The 25,420-nt window shown below is 33.0% G+C and overlaps 1 protein-coding gene across 1 annotated transcript; it reads right to left on the bottom strand.

Annotated features, from left to right (window-relative positions):
• Positions 1 to 5,566: 5,566 nt before the first annotated feature.
• LOC108461668 (isopentenyl phosphate kinase) lies at positions 5,567 to 8,804 on the bottom strand. Its single transcript, XM_017761572.2, has 12 exons — positions 8,510 to 8,804; positions 8,184 to 8,420; positions 7,973 to 8,070; positions 7,679 to 7,721; positions 7,127 to 7,188; positions 6,958 to 7,014; positions 6,785 to 6,820; positions 6,627 to 6,704; positions 6,431 to 6,497; positions 6,289 to 6,351; positions 6,065 to 6,168; positions 5,567 to 5,981 (listed from the first exon to the last, which is right to left on the bottom strand). The coding sequence occupies exons 1-12, from the start codon at positions 8,556 to 8,558 to the stop codon at positions 5,886 to 5,888; spliced, it is 990 nt and encodes a 329-aa protein (XP_017617061.1). The 5' UTR covers positions 8,559 to 8,804; the 3' UTR covers positions 5,567 to 5,885.
• Between the last annotated feature and the right edge of the window lie 16,616 nt (positions 8,805 to 25,420).

Raw genomic sequence — 25,420 nt, 5'->3', positions numbered from 1 at the left:
GTTTTGGTTAAGTGAATTTACATGAATTAAGAGTAATTAGGTAAAATGACTAAATTGCATAAAGAGTGAAAGTTAAATTATAGATTACAGAATAAGTAAAGGGATTAAATAAGGAATTATGCCATTGACATTAAATGAGGCCGCGTAAGGTTAAAATATGTGTAAGTTTATTATATATATTATAATATAAAATCTTAATGTTTAAGTATATATAATTATATTATAATAATAAAATAATTAATAAATAGAAATAGAAAAAGGAAACAAAATAAAACGATACAGAAAAGAAAGAAAGAAAGAAAAAAAAAATGGAGAAAGGAGAAAGACGAAGAGCCTTAGGGGTTCAAAGTTTCAAGTTCAATTGGTTAGTCAATTTAGTTCTTTTTTCTTGTAATTTTATGTTTTTTGGAATCCCGGTGTTAAATATTACCCAACCCATGCCGAAAATTTAGAAATTATTGAGTTTTTAAGTGTTGTCTATGTTGAATAATTTTAGTATTAGGGACTAAATTGATAGATTTTTAAGTTAGAAATGAAAAAGGATTGGATTGTAGAATAAATTGTAAATTTTAAGTAATAGGGACTAAATTGTGAAAATTTTGAAATTTAGGGATTTAAGTGAAAATAGGGGGTTAAATTTAGTTTAAAGTAGAATTTGTGTGAAAATATAGGATTAATTGTAAAGAAATAAAGTTTGTCTCGGTTTAGAGACTAAATTGAAATTTAGGCAAATATTGAGTAAAAATTAAAATATTCAATATGAAATTGAATTGTGTTGTATTGATGAATTTTAATTATTTTAATTCCGTAGCTAATGTTGTACCAGAATCCTAGACTAAAAAGGGAAAAATAAAGTCGACGAGGAATAGCTCAGAATTTCTGGTTTATATTTCTATAATCCGAAGCTAGTTATTAATTATTGTAATTTCTATTTAATGTATATGGTAAGTGTTGAGGTGAGTAATTGATATTTTGATAATTGATTGAATGAATTGAATTGGTAGATATATATATATATTGAATGGATTGATTTTTGAATTAAAATGAATATATGTGTAATTATGTGATTATATGAAAAATCAGTATTGGATATTGATTATATCTGAAATGTAAAATTACCCTATTAATTGTATCGGGCTGAGCCGAATATAAATGGCATGCCATAGGATTGAAAGAGTTCAGGGATTTCTTCGACTTTGAGTCAATGAGACACTAGGTGTCAATTTACTACTTCAGATTTATTTGATGAGGCACTAGGTGCCAATTTACTTCGGTTTAACCGATGAGTCACTGGGTGTCAATTTATTTCTTCGAATTATCCGATGAGGCACTGGGTGCCAAACTGATGTGTTTGGTTGGATCCATGTATCCGTCCGAGTCCGAGTAGTATTAATAGGGGTAAATGACTAATAAAGTTTTATTATTGATATTGAAATAGAATGGTATGAGAAATGGAAGTGAAATAGTGAATTGAAAATAGATTATGAAATATGTTGCAAATACATGGAATATATGAGTTATATACTCATGAATTGAATATGAAATGGATAATGCAATTGTATAATGAAATGTGAAATAAATTGTACACTTGTAATTTCTTGTCTTTAAATATTCAGATTATAGAAATGCCACTAAGTTTTTACTCAGTGTACGGTTTTTTTTTCTGTGTGCAAGTTAGGTACTTAATTTTGATCATCGATTCAACATCCAACAACGATCCCGAACTCAAACGTGGTGATGTTTATCCTTTTGAAATGTGCTAGCATATACTTAGGGTGTCTAAATATTAATTAATTTGTGGATTAATTGTAAATAAGATTATAAGTTATTAATGGTTAGTTATATACATATAAATATGTGTTTATGTTTGAGGTCATATTATGGTATGTTTAAGTTAATGTTTAAATGAACATGAATTAGGCAAGATAGATTGAATTTGGCAATGTTTATAAATTGGATTTGAATGATGTTTAAATGATATGAATTGATGATATAAATGTGGTACCTATGAGGGTACATTGTTTAGGCACCTAGGATGATTGTTTTGACATGTTTTGATTGTGTTTGATCGTGTTTGATCGTGTTTCGAATTGGTTAAATGAATGATTTTTGAGTTTCTTATTGTCCAAGCTTGCAGGGAATGGTAAACTTGTTGTTTAAGTTACATTTTGAGTCTACATGGCTAGACACACAGACGTGTGACTAGGCCGTGTGAGACGGCTAGCACACGGGCATGTGAGGCCATTTCGAAAGGGCACACGGTCTGGCACACGGACATGTGGCTCGGCCGTGTGACCCAAGTCAGAAAGTTATGCGGGTACAGACACAGGTTAGGGCACTGCCATGTGAACCTTGCAGCTTTGAAAATTTTTAATGTATTCTGAAAAATTCTCTAAGGTTTCGAATTAGTCTTGATTTATTTCTATCGTGTATTTTGAGCCTCGAGGGCTCGAATAAAGGACAGTATGTATGAGTTTTAATTGGTTTTTTACCTAAATATAATATGATAAGAAATGTTTGTAATTTATGTCTATTTGATCAATAAGCTTCGTTAATGTTTCGAAACCTTATTCCGGCGACGAATGTGGGTGAAGGGTGTTACATCTTCATTTGGATTTTTAATAAAACTTTTGACTTAGAAAAAAAATAATTACTAGTAATTAAATTTTTATTTAATTTTTTTGTGTGTTCAAACATATCTTTAAAATTTAAATAAAAAAGTACGGAATAAGATAAGTATATACATAGCTATATCAGTATATTTGCAAATTATCATATCAGTATATTTGCAAATTATCTTTTTTAAAAAAAATTCATATTACCATATTTTACTTTTACCCAAAACTATCAAAACTAATATAAAATATTATAATAATAAAATTAAAATTAAGAAATAAATAAATGCTTAAAAATCAATATTTATTTTAGCAAACACTGTAATTAAATTTAATACTTATTTTATTTTACTAATTTACAAAATAATTTTTCAATGTAAATTCGGTATTTTATAAAATTTAACACTTGATTCTTTAGCATTTAATTTTTCAATGCATCAAACAACACTTTAGTTACGGACAATTTCTTCAATACCAAGACAAACTAGTAGAATATAAAAACATAAAAATAAAAATGGGTGATTGGCCTCTAATAGAGATGTTCATGGATCATGTTGGAATAGGTCGAGACCCAATTCCATAAAAAAATTCCATGCTTGGGCTGAACACAAAGAAATGGCCCATGTTGAATGGAGGGTGCGCGCGGCACAAAGATGGATACGGTGGATTTTATTACATTAGGACACTTTAGACTACGTGGCGCTACATGGCTGCGTGATTAAATCGACGGAAATTGGGGAGTAGTAATGGCGTGTGGGGTCATTCGTTTGCTAAATTCACCCTTAGCTGCAAGATTGTCAAATTCATTCAAATGGAAAATGTAACTTCGAATAAAATGTCCGAAGGAGGATAGAAAGAAAATTATAAAAAGAAATGGAGGGGTACAAGGAAACATGAAGCAAAAGAAAATGGATTTGAGATACTCCTCTTTTCAATTTCATATTGTTTCTTTTTCCACCAAATTTCAATAATGCAGCTGCCATTTTTGTTACTTGCACTACTCTTCCTTCTACCCTTCCTCTTTACCTCCGCTCACCTCCCTCTAAACCTCAATCCCATCCGCTTTCGTACCGGATATTTCTCCATTGCGGTAACTGCATCACTTTTAGCTTCCCTCTTCTTCCCTTTCCATTTCTTCATCCTTCTCTCCTCTCCCTTCCATGGACTGTTGTTTGATCTTTTTAAACACCTTTTCCGCTGGTTTATTCACTCACTTCCAACTTATTCCATTACCATTTTTATTCAAAACCAAGAAACTTCAAGCTCACCTTCTCCTCTCCAAGTCGACATTGAAGTTGGACGCATAGAAGACCAAGTACCAGCAGAAGACGGCGACAGTGGCAGTGAAGAAAGTTGAAGCTCAGGGCCTCCTCTTCAAGTAAAAGAACACATCTACTGTACTATACAAAGGCCTCATGTCGTTATATATATTCCCCTCTTGCGAAAAATTTAAAAAAAAATTGCGTGGCTGCAATTGTTTTCTTTTAATATATTAATTACAAGGTTTTTCTTCTTTCACATCTGAAAAGTTTTTAGTTGGGATTATAATTATTGGGAAGTTACTTTATAATATTTAGCGTAGATTAGAAAATATTGATTAAAATCTCTAAAAATTATATTATAATGTTTAGTTTTATTAAGTATTTTTTTAGATATGTAATTGTAATTTATGAATTTAGATAAAATTAGATTTATAATTTTAATTAAAAGTAAAAGTGTTTCAAATTTATCTTACATATATTTTCTAAATATAATATTAATACATATATAAAATCATGAATATATAATTTTAAAAAAAATACTTGAAATCACATTTTATTTTAACTAAAAGCTAACCAATAGGAATAAAAAAAATAGTTAGATTTCATATATTGCTTTGAGCAAATTACAAATAATTAAATCATAGAAATGCAAAATCATAAATGGTTTGACCCACAATTACTACACATCTTAAATGAAATAATTCTATCTATATTTTACAAAAAAATAATAAAATATATATTTTGTACAAATACAAGTATTAAATTAAATTTGTAGCTAAGAAAAAATAAAATTTAACGAATAAAACTTACTTGCAAAAAATCTATTGAAGTAATAAGACAGAGGAGGAGACAATGATTTTTTTTTTTATCATTTATTATAAATATTTGATATTTTTAATGTAGGATGCATATTTTGCATTTTATTTTTTTTACAGTTTTACTCTAAAGAAAAGATAAAAATTAGATATTATATATAACATTTTGTTAGGCATGAAAATATGAAGAGAGGTGAATTGATATTTTAATAACTTTGCAAAAATTGTACAATGATTTGACCCCAATCTTAACATTTTCGGTTTTTTTATTTTTTGTAACACGTGATAGCGTGTCATTGGCCAGTTTAAAGTTTTTAAGGGAGCCAAAACTGATCAAAAAACAATATAAGTACGAAGGTGATAATTTAGTTATAGTACAGGTGCCAAAAGAGGTGTTAAACCTAAAATTTAGCTTACCATGAAGTTTGTATATTTTATTTAAAATTTATATTCAATTATTAAAATTTTTAAATATATTTTTTAAAATGGTTTATTTTAAAAATTATATTGATTTGTAATTTTGAATTTTTTTAAAAAAAATCATTTGAGCCATGTACAATGAATCTAAATTTAACAAAAATAATCTTATCTAAAAAGTAAAGCATTAAATTGTTGAAAATAAAATTTATAAAAAAAATCTAATCTAAAAAATAGAGCTTTAAATTATTGAAAAATTAAATTTCAAATCCATGAAAAGTAGAGGAAAAAATTGTTGATGTGTTATTTTAAAATTAAAAAAAAAAAAGGTAATAATCACATAAAGAAAGACATTATAATGGATGTAATTTTAAAAGAGAAAATTTAATTTAATTTAGCGGAAAGAATGCATTAAATTATTGAAAATAAAATTAAGAGGAAGGAAGACTGCAGGAAGTTGGAATATAGTTTTATCTAGTATTTATAAATAAATAGGCACCTCAATATAAATTTCAGATTACATATATAAGAAGTAAATCCATAAAAATTGCAAAGTAGAGGGATTTGGTCATGTTGTTCATAATCTCTACTAAACCATCAACCAATTCTTTCGTCTCCTAAATGTTCTTACAGGTTGTGGAAGTTCCGACTTTGAAGAGAGACAAGCATGGTGACGCAAAATGTCACTTTCTTAGAATTTATATCTTCACTTGAAAAAGGCTCCAAGATATTGTTCCCTGGTTAGTCATAAAATATGCTCCAATACCTCATGCGATCTATCTTGAGAACCGGATAACCGTCCCGAGCCAGTCGTCTGGTATGTCATGTCTCATTTCTCCCCTCAATGCTCTCAATGAGTGGCTTGTGGCAGCCTGAAAGTTTTGCAAACAGTACATTGAGGCTAATGAGCCAATGAAGCCTATGGTTTAGATATGGAAAAAGCTTCGCCATTTACCTTCACTATGTAAACGTCAATTCCGAGCTTTGCAATCATTGCAGCTTCCGATATTTTGGTCACCATTCCCCCAGTCGTATCATGAGCTGCTACCGTTATTTCAACTGTTCGACAAATCAATATTTTCAGTTCATCATACAGTCTTGGTCGATAAAACCATAGCTAAAAAGCTCCTCTCTCCATTATATTTGAAGTTCATGCAAATGATGATAGGGAAAATGTACCTTGCTTGTTCAGGCTTTGCGGAGTTGGTTTCACAACGGACCACTTTCCATCTTCATCCACAGCTGATATAAACACGAATATTGTCATAACCATCAAGATTTATGCAAGTGTCGGATTTGCAGTTAATAGCAAGTGGCTCACCTATTTCTCTTAAGAGAACAGCATTTGGATCGGTTGGTGGTCGGTCATATACACCCGAAACATCAGTCTTATATATCACATTAATTGGTAAACAAGCATGGAACAATGGTAAACATGTACAATGCAGTGTGAATAAACCGATTTTAGGAGCATGTAACAAGAGATCAATGGAATTCACTAGACGGCTGAAGGATACAAGAAAGACGACATATTCCGGCCTCAGGTGTTCCGCAAGATGACGGATGATAACATCTCCGCTCAAAATGGTGCATCCCTGATTTTACAAGTTATCATATAGGTCCAATATGAGAAATAACAAAATCCTAAATTTGTAAATGGTTAAAGATATCATACCAGGCGCTCATCAAGTACTGCATCTCCGTGTAAAACCTATAAAAACGTAATAAAATAAAACGATATTAGACAATTTATAGGAAAAGTACAACAAGGTCATAATTCGATAGATGCTGCATTGTCAGATATTGAACCTGCTCTATCAACAAATTATGGAATTCGAACACACTTACAGGGATAAAGCCTGAGTCAATCGCTTTGGCTACTCCTGACAAATCAGCAGAAGCTACCTGAAGAAACATATGGGTTAAAGGTTATAGAAAACATAAAAGGAAGAGGAAATTGGCTCCTTAATTGATGTTGATTTGTAATCTAACAAACAACTCTTTAGATGCTTCTAACATTTCTTTCGGAGGTTGACCATCCACATGAATACGGAGACATTCCGATAGAAGGAATACCCTCTGCAAGAACAGCAAAAAACTTGGTTTACTGACATCTTGGTCGTTTCGAGAAACAGAGTGCAGAAAATGAGGCCGGAAAAGCAGAAAATTGCAAGCATTCAAAGGCAGAAATTTCAGCTCACAAAATAAGTGTGATACAAAAACTAACATAGAAGTTTGATGAATATTTTAGTCTAAATGCATTTGTCGTATTCTCGGCGATGATGATCCCCGTACGCATAGAGTATTCAACAAAAGTTGCACAATAACAAATGATAACTTAAACGAATTAACAGTCTGTGTTTCCTGAAATTCTGGTATTCTTAAGACAAAATCTAACATTCTATATGTGTAAACTCAAACGCATTGCAATAAGTTCTATTTTGAAAATTAGAAATAATCAAGGCTAATCTCACAATTGAAGCAGCAACACGGAACACAAATAGATCTAGCACATTGAATGAATATTGTCAGCTACATCTGTTAGTCTTAACAAATTAGAGATCGATACCTCTGGCTAGTGCTCGAACAATTTCAAGATTAAGAGTCGTGACCTGGAAAGAAACCACACCGAAAAACATTAAGTACCAAATGCGAAAAGGGGTTTATTTTTCTCAATAATCTGTAAGATCACTGCAAGTGCTACAAATGAACTAAGTGAAGCTTCAATTGCAGTTTTGCTTAGTAGTCGATTTTGTTTCATAAGCAAATCAATGGATTGCATAAACCATGATTGATAAACCAAAGCAAAATTCAAATGGAATGTTTTTCTATATACTTAAAAACTTCAATCGCCATATCTTACAGAAATTCGAGTTGCAACGAAACCAGCCTTGACAAGAGGTTGATTCAATCCCCCTTTATGAACCCCAGATTTGCTCGCCTGAAAATGCCCAAATGAACCTATAAATGGAAAACGTAAATCAGTAATTCCATTTCTTTCTACATCAAATATCGAAAGGGGACCAATTATCACAAAAGAAAACCCAGAAATTAAAAACATAATCAAAGCTCACCTGCACCATGAACGACAACAAATCTGCTGAAATCAACGTTGAACTGACACTGATCACCAAAATCACATAAACTAGAAGAAATATCCGAAACCGCATCTCTTTTACTCCAATCCATCCCCATAACTTGCTTTGAGCAAGAACCCAGATTCATTGCTTGCCTCAAATGGGACGAAACTGTTTCCAGATTCTCTTCATTGATCTTCTCTAGCTCATTTTTACAAGTAATTGCTGCTCCTCCTGTTTTAAACCCAAAAAAGAAAAAGAGAAAATTGAAGAGGTGGAAAAAGACATGTTGAAGTTTGGAACTTTGAGAGAAAGAGAAAGACCAAGTTTGACGATGCAACGGATTGTTTGGTTAAGGTTGGTTTCTTCCATTTTGGGATTGTTTGACGACGCTCTGAGTTGATGTTGCTATTTTTCTTACACTGGTGTTAATGTTATGACCGAATCTATGATGCTGTTCAGTGTATGGTCAAACAAGACACTCTAAGAGTTAAATGATTCTCTCAAGCTGCAGACTTTGATTCGCTGAACCAAATCAGGTGGGATAACGATTCAACCGGCTCCAATCCAGTCATCATAAAAGAAAATTAAACTCAAATAGAGAGGAGCAATCCACTAAGGTTTTTTTTTTTATATATATATATATATATAATTAATATTTTATTAATTTAAATATTAATTTTATTAATATAATTCTACTTTTCATACCTACTTCATTTCATTAATCTAAAATATTATATATATTAATATATTTACCGAATGATTGAATTTTTACATAAAATAATTTCTTTTAAAATTATAAATTACTTTTAATATAATATATGATGATTTGATGATTAAAATATTAATTAAAAAATAAAATATATAAAACTTGACAAATAGTAATGACTCCGTACTCTTTTAATCTTTATATCATACTTAACATTTATTCTTTCTATTTTAATTTAGCTTAATGTTATATTTTATTCCAAAATCACTTAACATCTATTGACAAGTTTAAAATATGAGATTGAGTATTTTATTCTAAATTATTCATAATTTTTTTATTTGAATAATAAAAAATTTATTTAATCCTTAAATGGTATGCTCATGAGTTTATTTATTAAAATGGTCTATTTGCAATAGTGATCATGGGTGGTGCTTTATAAGGTGGTGGCACCATAATTTTTTTTCCCACCATCAATTGGCCATCATTAGACCATAATGGAATAAAAAAATTTTATTTTTTTATTAGTGATGTCACCCTATACGACGGCACCGGTATGAAGTAGAACCGACTACAATACAAGTCGTATACGGGTTGAAAAAATAATTTTAAGAGGTGGAGGGCTTTTGTCAAGTGGCACCACTATTGAAACAAAAATTAAATTTATGACTGGTCATCAGAAAAAGAGGAGAGAATCGAGGCTGAGAAGTAGAAAGATGGAGCACCCCGTAATTGTTTGATCTAACAGTCAGGTGACACCGATCTGACTACCTATGACAAACGTGACCAGAGTCACGAGGTGCTCTATTTTTCTACTTCTCAACCCCAAAATTGGCCCCCATTTCTCCATTTTTTCCCTTAGCCCTATATATATATAAGCCCACATGGTCCCCTTCTTGTTTGTGTTGAAAAAAGAAAAAGAGATTGGCAGTTGAGGATTTTGGAGATTTTGTGTTGGTAAGAAAGGTAATAGCTAGATGTGTTGTGGCTTTTTTCTTTTTAATTATTATTTATTTATTTGTTGTTTACTTAATTAGTTATAAAAATATTAAATACTGAAATGATATGGCAAAACATATGTGATCGTTTTCTAATTTTTATAATTATTATTTGTTTGTTTTTTTACTTAATTAATATTAAAAATCATTTTCTTATTTTTAAGACTTTTTATGTAATTATTATTTATTTGAGATTTTCAGCATTAAATTTTTACATTTTAATATTTTTTTGAAATTTTATTATTTAATGTTATTTGAATGCATTAGAAATATATGTTGAATTTTTGGTATGTATAATAATATATTATTTTTATTTTTGTAATGATAATGTTTTTTAATAAAACAATTTAGTATTTTTAGTATGTATAATAAAATATTTATTTTATCTTTATACTAATAATATATTTTTGGGAGAAGAGTTTGGATTGGAAGGAATCATCAGTAAATAGGTATGTGTTTTTATATATTTTTGTAATAATAATTTAGAAATTTTGTTTTGTATATCTACATTTGCTTTGTTTTTGTATTATATGTTTGTCAGCTGACACCGAAAAATACTATAGCAAATGGCTAATTTTGATAATTAATTTTAGGGTGACTCATTTTATATTTTTAATTTTTTCTTATTATTAGGATAAAGAAAGTTGTTTTTAGTATAGAAGGAAGGCATGTTTAGGAATAAAAAAGGTTTAAGTGATATTATTGTGATATTATTGTGTATAGAAGAAAGACCTGTTTAGAAATAAAAGTTATTTTTGGTATAGAAGAAAGGTTGTTTTATTATATGTACATGCATGCTTTTGTATATATTATTGTGATATATCATATTTATATATTTATTTATTTGAGTCGATAGCATAGGTTTTTTTTATTGTTATTCTAAAATCAACCAGTCATTTGAATGCCTTTTAAACTTTGATTTTTTAGGTCAAAAATTTTGTGTAATTCAAATTTATGTGTTTTGTTAAGGGTGAAAATGTTTAAACTTTATTTTTTATGTTAAATAATGTATTTTCATTATTTGTATATTGTTTATTTGTTTAGTTGATATATATATATATTTTTTGAAACTGCAGATATCTAAACGGGTTCTTGGATTAGAAAAGATGATCACACAACAAATATGATTAATGTGCTGGTAAAAAAAATTGTTATTCATGGGTCTCTTTATAAAGTTGCACGTCATTTTTTATTTAATTGGGAGATTTTAACTAACATAGTAATTTAATACGGTCAGGGTAAGTACTGCGTATTAAGGGTCGATGTTAACAATCCGGGCTATTGATCGAATGAACGTATTATGTTATACTTAGAGGCTCCTAGATTTGAATCAGTGGCATTGATCTGCGTGTTCGATTTGAGAGTCGACTTGATATCCGCTTTAGTTGAACGATGGCGTCTAAAGACCCACACATTTCATTTGTCATGTGGGAAGTGCTCCATCACTCTGGAATATGTTGCACTACAATTTGGGTTCCCAATTGACTGTAGTGCGATCACGAGTACAAGTAAAGTGTTCAAACCGACAGTGCTTTGCTATCACTTACTAGGACGCTTGCCAGGTGATGCTGGAGATAAATTTACAACTTTGAGATTTCATGGTTGAAGGAAATTTTCGAATATTTATCAAGTAGTGCCACTAAGCAAGAGATGATGTGCACTGGTTGAGCATATATATTGCATCTGATAAGGGGTACTTATGCCGGATGCAAATAATACTAAGTTCCACTTGATGTCTTTGTTCCTGTTATTTGATTTGGAAATTGGTCGTTCATACAGTTGGGGCTCAGCGGTGCTAACAACGTTGTATCTTGAGCTTTGTCAAACAACAAAGCACAATGTACAAGACATAGGCAGGTGTCTGATATTGTTGCAGTCTTAGGCGCTGTATAGGATGCAATTTTTGGCATCAGTTAGTCACCAAACACATGCCTTTCCACTGGTAAATAAATAATAAAATTCAAATTTTACATCAAGATTTTTTTTTATAAAAATTTGTTCTAACAAGTTTAATTTTTATCTAGATGGTATACTTGTTTGGGTATCGAAAGGTTCTATACGCTTGCGATTTACCGACAGATGATTGAGGCACATACTAGTGAGGGGGTAATTTTTCCTAATATTCATTTCATGTAATTATTTTATTTTTGTTATTTGACTCATGTTCCTACAACCATGTTATTAATTGTGTAGTTCATTTGGATGCCATATTTCGCCTCAAACATTGCGGTTATTATTCCCCCGTTGGCTCACATCCACTCACACTTGTGGTGCATTAACGCACTTGTATCGAATTTCTCAATAGTCGAGTGGTATACCGGGAATAGAGCTCTGCAACAATTTGGATGCAAACAAGATGTTTCGGATGTTCTACAGAATTTTGACAACGTCTACGAAATTAACAAAAGGGAAAATAATAAAAGAATTGAGTATTAGATTATCAACAATATCTTTCATTGTGGAACACCCGGATGGAGAGGAGACTTCAATTGGATTTTGATTTTGATTTTGATTTGCGACCCTCATTCGAGTACCAATGTTAGTACATCGAGAAAGGGAAACTATATTTATTTTGTGGGCAATGAATGTTAGTCCCTCCACATTCGCACCGATAAGGGCACCAATACCATCGACAAGGTCATCTACCTCCTACACCCTAACTCGAGCTTAAACTCGAACCTGAGCGATCTTATACATCATTGATAATCTCAGTTCCTGATGATTAGATTTGGAACCAAAAATCTCTTAGTGATATGCGTATAAGATCGTTCAGGTTCGAGTTTAAGCTCGAGTTGATGGTCATATGACCATATTGAGACCCATCATCAAAACTTTAAGCCTATTGTCACTTTTTCATAGTATCCAACCACTCTCAGAAAGGAGTGCTCATTTCACCATGCATCACCCTTAAGCTTGGTTAGCCTTTGCCTGAAACGGTGTTATTCTAGCTCATACGTTGTGTATATATTTTAAAAAGACACATTACCTTTTTCAAATTAATTTGTGGAAGTATTAAGAATATTTAAAAATATTTTGAAATCGAAATTTACCCATATTTTCTACTTGTTTGTGCTAGTATTCTTGTAGTCTCGGTGAAGTTGACGACGATATAGTAAATGAATCTCTACAGAACAATGGAACACCTAATCACTACAATTAGTCCCTTCGATCTATTGGATCTAATGCAAATATTGTCTTCTCTAACAATATACGTCCACAAGTTTGTTAGGAAGAATTCTCATGATTTTATGTTTTCTGACTCCACAACGGCAAACGCTATCGAGAGCAATTATCGATTCTCGTATTGAGCAATCGTAATAAGTAAGATTTACATATATTTCCCGTATATCCAAGTTCCATCAACCTACATAAGTGTCTTACAGTGAGGAAAAGCTCATACGCATAGATTGAATGTCCAGAACATCTGGTGGAAAAATCTTCTTCTCGGTTGTAGTTGGTCATCAGGCCATAATAAAGTCATGTCTACAACTCAACGATAGTCCTTGGCACGTACTCCGACATAGCGGATATCCACCCCTATAGTTCACTATATGACGTATCTCAATCTCCGTACAACTACTCTATGACTATTTGTTTAGTTATCCATTTTTTCTGGTATGAAACTTGGTACTAAAATCGTCCTTGAATTTCAAAAATCAGTACCGATATAGGAATGGTTGGCATGTCTTTTACCATTGGCATAATGCAGTTGTAGATAGTTTTGCCATCAAGTTTATGGTGATCTCACGTCATACGTGCGAAAGTGCATATATGAAGCCCAACAGATTTTTGGATTTCCATATTTGTGACCTCTGGGTAAATGCAGCTCGTACACTTTAATTACACCCTTTTATCAATATGTATTGTCGATTTAAACATGGCGAATGTAACAGCCCGGTTTAGACCCTAGTCTGAATAGTAGTTTTGGAATCACAAATCTGAGGTCATAAAATTATTTTAATATTATTTTTGGTGCTTACAACATGTTAACTGCTATGTGTGAAAGTTTCGTGAAATAATTTTAGCGTTTGAATGTGTAATTACCAAAAAGAGCTTAATCGTGTAAAGTGTAAAAGTTGCATACTAATTGTTTAAAGTGCCTAATAGCTATGAAGTATAAAATTAAAAGTCCTTGCATGTCAATTAAAACATTTATTTAAATTGTGGACAATGATGGACATTAGTTGGTGAAATTTTTATGAAATAATTAATGGGAAAAATGGTCAATTGTGTATAATAGATAATATTAATAAAACAAAAACAAAATTTTTGCCCATTCTTCATGCATAGCCGATTATTGAAGAGAAAAAAGACATTTGAAGCCTTTAAAATTTCAGCACTTGCATGATCAAATTGAGGTATGAATTAAGTTCGATTTTTGATAATTTTTACGTTTTTGTGATCGTTGCTTTGAGTACTATCTAGTCTATGTATTAATTTTTGAATGTGTTCATGATTTTGTGAAATTCCATTGATAAGTGTTTGAGTTCTTGAGTGTTAAGGATGAAAAATGAGAGCTTGATGTTTAATGTACAAGTTTTGTTAAATATTTTTTGCTAAAAATACCTATTAGGGATTAAATTGAGAAATATTGAAATGTGTTTAAATGTTATGATATAAATTCAGTAATGCCTCGAACTCTGTTCCGGTTTTAGTTGCGAGTAAGGGGTGTTACATTTAGTGGTATCAGAGCTACAGTTTAATCGATTTTAGGACTAACGTAGCATGTGAGAATCTAACTATATATGCCATATATACTAATTATGATAGTGTGATGATTCCTGACAATTAAAATGTGTTTTCACATAGTAAATGGATCTCGAATAAGTGGAAGCTGACGATGTTAAAAGTAACGCGCCCCCTCCTGCTCGAGGGGCAACGCCGGCCGATTTCTAGGCCTACTGTGAGTAGTTTTGAGGGAGAGGCTAAGCAAACATTTTTCCAAGCAATGAATGAATGGTTTGTGAAATTCGTTCGAATGAATTCGGTCGCCCAACAACCTCCATCCCCGCCTATTCCCTAACAAGTTTCGATTGCACCACAAGTGATTGATCCGATACGGTTGAGCAAGCCACCGATTGATAAAATTTGTAAACATGGGGTCGAAGAGTTCCGAGCTACAGTTAATGATGATGCCGAGAGAGCTGAGTTTTGGCTCGAGAACACAATTCGAGTATTTGAGGAATTGTCCTATACTTATGATGAATGTATCAAGTGTGTGGTATCTTTACTCGGGGACAATACGTATCATTGGTGGAAAACATTAATATTTGTAGTTCCGAGAGAACAAATCACTTGAGAATTCTTCCAATCTGAGTTCTGAAAAAAATACATTAGTCAGTTTTTTTTTATGAGAAACATAAGAAGTTTTTAGAGTTGAAACAAGGCCAGATAACTGTTGCTGAGTATGAAAAAGAATTCGTACGATTAAGCAAGTATGCCCGAGAATATGTTTCCACTAAAGAAATCATGTGCAGAAGATTTGTGAATGGACTAAATGAAGATATAAAGCTGTTGATTGGAATTCTGGAAATCAAAGAGTTTGTTGTCCTAGTCGAGAGGGCTTGTAAAGCCGAGGGTTATAGCAAAGAAAAACGAAAAGTTGATTTTGAGGCAAGAGATTCAAGGAAAAGATCAACTAGTAAATCACACCAATCTACAACAAAGAAATTTTGAGATTCGTTTAATCATTCTAATGCATCAGTGGGACGTTCAAATAGAGATCGTGAAAAGCAACGAGTGGGTTCTAAGGCTCAAGCTACATCGGTTGCTAGTGTTGGCAGTGTGAGACAGAACCGATCTGAGTGTGAATATTGTGGGAATAGGCATTCTGGTGACTGTAGATATAAAGAACGTGCATATTTTAAATGTGGATCGTTAGATCATTTTATTAAAGACTGCCCTGAGTTGGCTAAAAAAGATAATGTCCAGAGTGCGAGGCTGAGTAACACTGCGACTAGGGGTAGACCACCCAGAAACCCGGGGAATGTGAGTGGTAGCCAGAGAGCAACTAAAGACTCTGCTTTGAGGTTAGAGGCTAGAGCACTTGCCTGAGCTTATGTTATCAGTGCGCGGAAGGATACAACAGCACTAGACGTTATTACTAGTACTTTTACTCTTTATGATACTAAAGTTATTGTATCGATAGATCCTGGATCGACACATTCGTATATATGCATGAAGTTAGTGAACAGTAAGACTTTGCCTGTAGAGTCTACTGAATTTGTAATTAGAGTCACGAACCCCCTAGATAGGTGTGTTTTAGTCGACTAAGTATGCAAGAATTGTCCGTTGATGATTAGAGACAATTGCTTTTTGGCTGATCTGATGTTATTACCTTTTGATGAATTTGATATAATTCTGGGTATGGATTGGCTAACAATGCATGATGTTGTTGTGAACTGCAAACGTAAGATGATTGATTAAAGATGTCAGAATAATGAAATTATTCGAATTGATTTAGATGATTTGAATGGTTTACCAGCAGTGATTTCATCGATGCTGGCTTAGAAACACGTAAGAAAGGATTGTGAAGCTTATTTTGCTTATGTGCTAGATATGAAAGTGGCTAAAAAGAAGATTGAATCAGTACCAGTTGTGTGTGAGTATCCGAATGTGTTTTTTAAAGAGTTACCAGGTTTACCATCGATTCGTGAGGGTGAGTTTAGCATTGAGTTAGTGTCATAGACTATGCCAATTTCGATAGCCCCATATAGAATGGCTCCAATCGAGTTAAAATGATTAAAGTCTCAGTTGCAAGAGTTGATCGATAGAGGATTTGCAAAACCGAGTTTCTCACCTTAGGGTGCTCCTGTTTTGTTTGTGAAAAAGAAAGACGGTACGATGAGAATGTGTATCGATTATCATCAGTTGAATAAAGTGACTATCAAGAACAAATATCCTCTACCCCGAATTGACGATTTGTTTGATCAGTTGAAACGAGCAATCGTATTTTTGAAGATAGATCTCAGATCGGGATATTATCAGTTGAGAGTAAAAGATTTAGAGATTTCGAAAACTGTTTTCTGAACGAGGTATGGTCACTATGAGTTTTTGGTTATACCTTTTGGATTAACTAATGCACCTGCTATCTTTATGGACTTGATGAATCGTATATTCAGACTGTACCTAGATCGATTTGTTGTTGTGTTCATAAATGACATATTGATATATTCACATGATGAAACCGAACATGATGAACATTTGAGAATAGTGTTACAGACTTTGTGTGATAAACAGTTGTATGCGAAGTTCAGTAAATGTGAGTTCTGGTTACATGAAGTTGGTTTTTTAGGTCATATTGTGTCAGTATCAGGTATCTAAGTTGATTCGAATAAGATTTCAGCTATTCTAGATTGGAAACCTCCGAGAAATGTTTCTGAAGTCCGTAGTTTTCTTGGACTTACTAGTTATTATAGGAGATTTGTAAAAGGCTTTTTTATGATTGCTACTATGTTGACGAAATTGCTTCAGAAAGATGTGAAATTTGATTGGTTTGAAAAGTGTCAGAAAAGCTTTGAGTAGTTGAAAGCCTTATTGACTGAAACTTCGGTGTTAGTACAACCAGAATCGGGTAAAGAATTTGTGATATACAGTGATGCTTCATTAATAAGTTTGGGTTGCGTTTTGATGCAAGAAGGAAAAGTTATAGCCTATGCTTCAAGACAGCTAAAGCCGCACGAAAAGAATTATCCGACTCACGATTTAGAATTGGTGGCTATTGTGTTTGCTTTGAAGATTTGGTGTCACTATCTGTACGGTGAAAAATATCATGTTTCTTTCGATCATAAAAGTTTGAAATATCTGATGACTCAGAAAGATTTGAATCTGCGACAGAGAAGATGGCTAGAACTACTAAAAGATTAGCTTGTAATTGATTATCATCCTAGAAAATCAAATGTCGTGCCTGATGCATTAAATCAGAAATCTTTGTTTGCTCTGTGTGCAATGAATACTAAGTGACTCTATCTGATGATGGTTCGGTTGTAGCCAAGTTGAAAGCAAGACCGTTATTTGTTTAACAAATTTGTGATGCTCAGAAAGTTGATAATGATTTGTTAGCAAAACAAGCCCAATGTGATTCGAATATTGATTCAGAGTTCAGAGTTGATACTGAGGGTTGTTTGAGGTTTAGAAACTGAATATATGTTCCGAGAAATCTAGAGTTAATTCAGATGATTTTAAACGAAGCTCACAACAGTCATTTATCTGTTCATTCGGGACGCACAAAAATGTATAATGATTTGAAACAGTTTTATTGGTGGCATGGAATGAAATGTGATATTTCAGAGTTTGCTTCAAAATGTTTGATTTGTCAACAAGTTAAAACCGAGCATCAAGTATCGTCGGGTTTGTTTCAACCAATCATGATTCCCGAGTGGAAATGGGATAGAGTGACCATGGATTTTGTAACGGGTTTGCCCCTATCTTCGAGGAAGAATTATACAATATGGGTTGTTGTAGATCGATTGATGAAAGCAGCTCATTTTATTCCTATACGTATGTATTTCTCGTTTGGAAAGCTGGCTGAGCTGTACATTTCTGAGGTTGTTTGGTTACATGAGGTACCTATTTCTATTATTTCGGATAGAGATCCGAGTTCACTTCGAGGTTTTGGAAGAAATTGTAGGATGCACTGGGTACAAAACTACGTTTTAGTACTGCATTTCACCCACAGATGGATGGTCAATCTGAGCGAGTTATTCAGATACTCGAGGATATGTTCCGTTGTTGCATTCTTGAGTTTGATAATACGTGGGAAAAGTATTTGTCATTGATTGAATTTGTTTATAACAATAGCTTTCAGTCGAGTATTAAAATGGCACTATACGAGGCTCTATACAGTCATAAATGTTGAACTCCATTGTATTGGACCAAATTCAGTGAGAATAAGATTCATGGGTTTAATGTGATCTGAGAGACTGAAGAAAAAGTAAAAGTAATCCGTAAAAGTTTGAAAGCCGCGTCAGATCATCAGAAATCGTATTTAGACTTGAAACGGAAAGACATTGAGTTCCAGGCCAGGGATAAAGTGTTTTCAAAAGTGTAGCCATGGAAAAAGATATTGTGGTTTGGTCGGAAAGGAAAGTTGAGTCCAAGATTTATTGGGTCGTATGAGATTATCGAGTGAATTGGGCCAGTAGCTTATCGGCTATCTTTACCGCCTGAATTAGAGAAAATACATAATGTGTTTCATGTATCGATGCTTCGACGATACCGGTCTGATCCATCACATGTCATTTCTCCGACAGAGGTTGAAATTCAGTCAGATATGTCGTACGGTGAGGAACCGATTCGAATTTTAGCTAGTGAGATCAAAAAGTTAAGAAATAAGAAAATTGCATTAGTGAAAGTCTTATGGCATCGACACGAGGTCAAAGAAAATACGTGGGAACCCGAGGATGCTATGAAAAAATAATACCCGAACCTATTCACTGGTAAAATTTTTAGGGATGAAAATCCCTAAGGGGGGAGAGTTGTAACAGCCCGGTTTAGACCCTAGTCAGAATAGTGGTTTTGGAACCATAAATCTAAGGTCATAAAATTATTTTAATATTATTTTTGGTGCTTACAACATGTTTATTGCTATGTGTGAAAGTTTCGTGAAATAATTTTAGCGTTTGAATGTGTAATTACTAAAAAGGGCTTAATCGCGTAAAGCGTAAAAGTTGCATACTTATTGTTTAAAGTGCCTAATAGCTATGAAGTTTAAAATTAAAGGTCCTTACATGTCAATTATACCATTTATTTAAATGGAGGACAATGATGAACATTAGTTGGTGAAATAAGTCATGGGCAAAATGGTCAATTGTGTATAATAGATAATAATAAAAAAAAAAAAATTTTGCCCATTCTTCATGCATAGCCGATTATTGAAGAGAAAAGAAGCATTTGAAGCCTTTAAAATTTCAGCACTTGCATGAGCAAATTGAGGTATGAATTGAGTTCGGTTTTTGATAATTTTTACGTTTTTGTGATTATTGCTTTGAGTACTATCTAGCCCATGTCTTAATTTTTGAATGTGTTGATTATAAGTGTTTGAGTGTTTGAATGTTAATGATGAAAAATGAGAGCTTGATGTTTAATGTACAAGTTTTGTTAAGTAAATTTTGGTAAAAATACCTATTAGGGATTAAATTGAGAAATATTGAAAATGTGTGGATAAAATGTGAAATAAATGAAAGTTTTGGGCTACTATGAAGCTATTTGAAATTCGGCTAGCATGAAATTATAATGAAATTGTGTAATTTGTGTTTTGATGAAATAAGGACTAAATTGTAAGAAATGTTAAACTTTAGGGGCCAAAGTGCAAAATGCCCATTTATGTGTTCTTGAGTGAATTTGAATGAATAAGTGATTGGATAAGTTAATTTTGATTGTAATTAGATCAAGAACCAAAGAAAACGGAATTAGATCGAGGGAAATCGAAAATAGTTAAATAGCCGTTCGTTTCCGTTCATTCCATACTTGGTAAGTTCATATGCAAATAAATATCGTTACATTGAAATATTTATAATATATTGTCATTGAATTTCCATGAATTTCGAATGATCTAGTACGAGTAAGGATTGATAAAGTTACGGCATCTGAAAGCCCTGTACGAACCTTAGGAATAGTATAGGATACATATGTCATGACATTAGGTTACCGAGTTGTAATTATATGTAACACCTTGTGTGGGACATCGGCATCGTTAATCGATTTCGTGTAAGACCCTGTGTGGGACAGTGGCATCGATAAATGATAACATGTTAGACCATATCAAGGATATGGCATTGTACGAACTATAAGTGATTACTGAGTATCTTTCACGATTCTGAATGGTTCAGCGGGCAAAGTTAAGTCAAGAAATAAAGTGTAAGTGAATTAATCGACATAGGTACGTGCGAAACTCATACGAGCATTGAAAGAGTAGTAATTGATGAATTCAATTATGCCATTGAAAATGTGTATTATGAGAAAGGTTTGTGAATTTGAATGTACATTATATGTGCTTACTCTTAACTTGTTAAATTGGTAGTAATGATATTGATGCATGAGATAATTTACTTGTATATGACTTACTAAGCTTTTAAAACTTACTGTGTTTATCTTTCCACTGTTTTATAGATCATCGAAGCTAACTCAGATTCAGGGATCGTCTGGAAGTGTCATCACACTATCAATAGAATATTTTGGTACTTTTGAAGTTATGTTTATATGGTATATGTCATGTATAGGCTAGTGTCATAATGATATATTTTAGCTTGTAAATAAAGTGTGCTTATGGCCATTTTGGTTAGCTTAAATTGTGGTTTGGCTCATGTTATGTGATGTACATATATAATGCCTTTGTGATGGCATATTTCGGTATGTGGTTTAGTTGTTGAATTGGGATGTCATGAGGCATGCTTTTAATGATGTTTGAATTGGTATGGAGTAAGTTTGAATTAGGTTGTTTGATAGCCTATTGAATGCTTTGAATTGTTCCATGTTAATGACTAGTGGTTGCGTGCTTGTGTGTATGAATTAGGTGGCAAGTTGGCTTGGAAGATAGCCTTAAGTTGTCCACACGGGTAAACACACGAGAGTGTTTTTAGTTCGTGTGTGACACACGGCCTGCCCCATAAGTGTGTGATCTGGCCGTGTAGGAGACACGGCTCAGGGACATGGGTGTGTGCCCTGGCCGTGTAAAGTTTGCACATTAATTTTGGAATTTAATTCGGCATACGGGCTGAGGATACGGGCGTGTGCCTTGGCCGTGTGACCCTAATTTGGTTGCTGACGTCACAAATAGAATGCAAGCTAGTTTGGGCAAGACCGAGCACACGGCCTGGACACGAGCGTGTGCAAAGCACACTAGTTAGACACACGGGCGTATGGTCCGGCTGTGTGATGCAAGTCAGTATGTATGCCCTGTGTCCACACGGCCTGAGACACGGACATGTCTCTTAGCTGTGTGAGTGACACAGCCAGGGCACATGGGTGTGTGACCTCTGCAGTAATGAAAATTTTCCAATTTTTCATGATAATTCCTGAGTTATCAGTTTAGTCCCGAACCTCCACTAAGCACGTTTTAAGGTCTCTTAGAGCCTTATAAAGGACATTGTGATTGAATGTTAAAAGTTTTAAATTGTATGCAAGTTTATGAATTGAAACGTGTTTAAATGTTATGATGTAAATTCGGTAATGCCTCGAACCCTGTTCCGATTTCGGTTGCGAGTAAGGGGTGTTACAGCGAATTTCTTGTCAACTGACACATTCATGCTATATTTTTTAACAGAAAATACACAATCTTCCTCGGTCACAAATTTTTGCCCTACGAACAACACCCCACGTTCGAGATCTATGACCAATTGATGAGTAGGTAATATATCGGGGTACTTAGGGAACTTGGATGCATGCGTTGTATTGGGATCTACGATTGACATGTGGGCCTCAAGATCATTATGTATGAAAATGTCTCGACTTGGGTTCCCAACTGAAGACGCGTAACATTTCCATCGTCATTCACAACTTCATTGTCGATATCATCGAGACTTTGTCTAGATCGAGATCACTATAATCTTCAACCTCGCGATTAGAATTTCCATTATTATCATATCTATCTTCACCATCATCATCGACTTCTAACAACATCGAATGTATTTGTAAACAGGTACTTGGGTTAAGGTTCTCAGATGCAGGTGAAGCATTAAGATCAATGTCAAAACTACGCACAGATGATCACTTATCAATAGGCACTCTCGAAACTTCCGCACACGGATCTTGAACTCCATATTTTTCACTTAATGGAGTGAAATCTTCAGCTGGCTCCATATCAGCTAACTCGGCAAACAATTGAATCGGATTAGTGTTAACACTCCCAATACGACAATAAAATGCAACCATTGTCTCCATGTCTTCATCGTCTACAAGTTTCATTTTGGTAAATTTGATGGGATTCGACGAAACTGAGAATTTGTAGAATAGTTTTGACATCATTCTCCCACAATGCTAACAATTTTTGTTTTGATCCTTTCTTTCATATAATCAACAAACACATTTCTATTAAATCTCATTGCTATTTGTTGGCGAGATTAAAAATACAACCAACTATTGTTCTTAAAATTATTCTATTGAAATAAACACATACGAAGAAATGATGATCCATATTCAATACTAAATCAGTAAGAAAAAAATTCCCAATAATTATTTGAAAATAAGATTCAACTATAAAAATATAATAAAATAAAATTAATATTGTACTAACCTTACAAATTCTTCTTTATTTTCTCCTATTTTACTATTTTTTTCCCTTTCTTCTTATCAATTACTTGCTAAACCATTCAAGAAGGCTTGGCTTAATAGGGTCCGATACTGTCTGACAGCGTCCCTCCACCTGGGTGCCGTCTGACAAGTCTTTTTCACCCCTCCAACCCGATTTAAACTCGTATTTTGGCAGGTAATATTGGTGTTGCCATATATGTTAGCACCATCAATAAAAATGATTTTTTAAACCCTGTTATGGCCTCATGATGGCCATAATTCTGGGGGAAAAAGGGTGGTGTCGTCAACTTGTGAGGCATCACCCATAATCACTATTGCAAACATACCATTTTGATAAATAATCTCATATGCATATCGTTAGAGTAATTAATTTTTTTGTATTATTAAGATAAAAAAACCCAAAAAATAAGTGAAAAATAAGTATTTTGATAATAATAATTTCACACCAACCTTAATAAGAATTTTATATAAAAACTAAAAAATGGGCCTCCTTCTTTTCTCGTAATGATGTATCATATTTTTATGATGATACTAATAATTAGTGTATCAAACTCACCAAAAGGATTTCACATTTTAAATGATATGAAATTTTTTAATTTTAAACTTGTTAAAATTTCCACATGAAATTGTTAAACTAAGCCTTATTGGATAATAGCTTTTAATATAACAAATTAAAGTGTTTTTGAATAAAAGTAAAGTTGAGCAATTACATAAAATCAAGTTGAAATGGCTTCAATTGAAATATGTTTAAATAATTTTCAAACAAGTTAGAATTGCTCCAGGACATGATATTCTACACGATATCGATACCCCTCTATTAATCAATGCCAAATTGACATTTTGGAATTTGTAACCTTTGCTAAGCATCGATCTAGTATCGATACTTTTCATAAAAGTATCGATAATTCTCTTGGGTATCGATATTCCTGTTTCAACGGTCACTAAAATCAGTATTAATTACAAAAAAAATATTGATACCCTTTTAGTAGGTATCGATACTCATTGTTGCAGGTGAAGTTAATGACCTGGTATTTCATCCCCAACGGCTATATTCACTTCTACAACAACCACAATGGTTGAAAATCAATTAGCGGGTATAAATACCATCTTCCAAAGGTTTAGAAACAAGAAGAGCAATGTGCAATGCCTAAAGATAAATCAAAACAACTTAGAGTTTAATTCTTTCATACATTTTCTTTTAAACACTTGTGAGCTTTCATTGTATTCATTTAGCTCAAGTGTTCTTTGTTGTATTTATGCTTAATTGGCAGACATCTTGATCTTGTAAGGATTGTTTCTTTGTTTGCTTATTTGTTCTCTACGAGAGAGGGTTAATTCTTAAGGTTTGAGTAAAAACCTTAAAGGAGTTGTATATTAAGATTTTGGGGTATAAATCTTAAGGGAAATTGTAACGATAAACCTTGCCTTCTAGGTTGCCGAATTAGTAGATTTGGGAAAATCTTTAGTTGTGGTAAGCTAAGGTAGTAGAGTAGGCAATTAGGGCGAAACCACTATAAAATCCTTGTGTTCTTTGTTGCACAATTTTTATTGCTTCCACCATAACATCTTAAAGGCTAATTCAACTTCCCTATTAGTGTTCTCGAGTTGATCCTTACGAGCTAATAGAAATCAACATAAAATTTTAAATATGATAGTAATTTGAACTAAAACATGACATTAACATAGGTAAGATAATCAAATTATGCTAAATTAAATAATAGTGGCTAAATCTATAAACTGAATTTAATACAATACAAAATCATAATTTCACTGATAATTTCTTTCTTTAGAAATTGTCGATATATCTTGGTATGCTTTCTTTTGGTTTGGTGGATGTGCCTATAAACATTGGTATTTTTTTCCTTTTTTCCTCCATTTCCATTTTGAGTTTCGCCTATAACTTGCCACATTATCCCTCCTCTTTACTTCCAACTATTTGGATGGGAGAGGGACAAGCTTTGTTGTTCCAGCTTTGTTGTTCCTCATCACTGTTATCTTCTTATTGCACAAGTTAAGACATTTTTTGAGTGTAGGGCTTATGCAGCAACCAACCTCTTTTGATAGGGCTAGCTCTCCCTTCGATGGGGTTCGTTTTTCTTTTTTTGTTTCCCTTTTTTATATTGGGTTGGGGTTTGGTTGTTATTTCTAGTAAAGGGAAACAGGACTAGCCGGGAGAAATTGAGTGTTTGATTGGGAATTTTCACTCAATTGAGAGGAATCTTGTCTCCTCAAGTCATCATCGGCTCTACCTATGGGGCCGATTCCTTGCTCACTCATATTCT

This window comes from Gossypium arboreum, chromosome 13 (genome assembly GCF_025698485.1).
Source record: "Gossypium arboreum isolate Shixiya-1 chromosome 13, ASM2569848v2, whole genome shotgun sequence".
Taxonomy (NCBI): domain Eukaryota; kingdom Viridiplantae; phylum Streptophyta; class Magnoliopsida; order Malvales; family Malvaceae; genus Gossypium; species Gossypium arboreum.
Note: the sequence above shows the minus strand (reverse complement) of the source record. Positions and strands in the feature narration are given on the sequence as shown.

Coding starts and splice junctions, on each gene's coding strand:
- LOC108461668 (XM_017761572.2), bottom strand. CDS start 8,558: ATGGAAGAAACCAACCTTAACCAAACAATCCGTTGCATCGTCAAACTT. Junction 8,421..8,509: donor CCGTTGCATCGTCAAACTTG/GTCTTTCTCTTT, acceptor GGTTTAAAACAG/GAGGAGCAGCAATTACTTGT. Junction 6,352..6,430: donor TGTTCTCTTAAGAGAAATAG/GTGAGCCACTTG, acceptor TGTTTATATCAG/CTGTGGATGAAGATGGAAAG.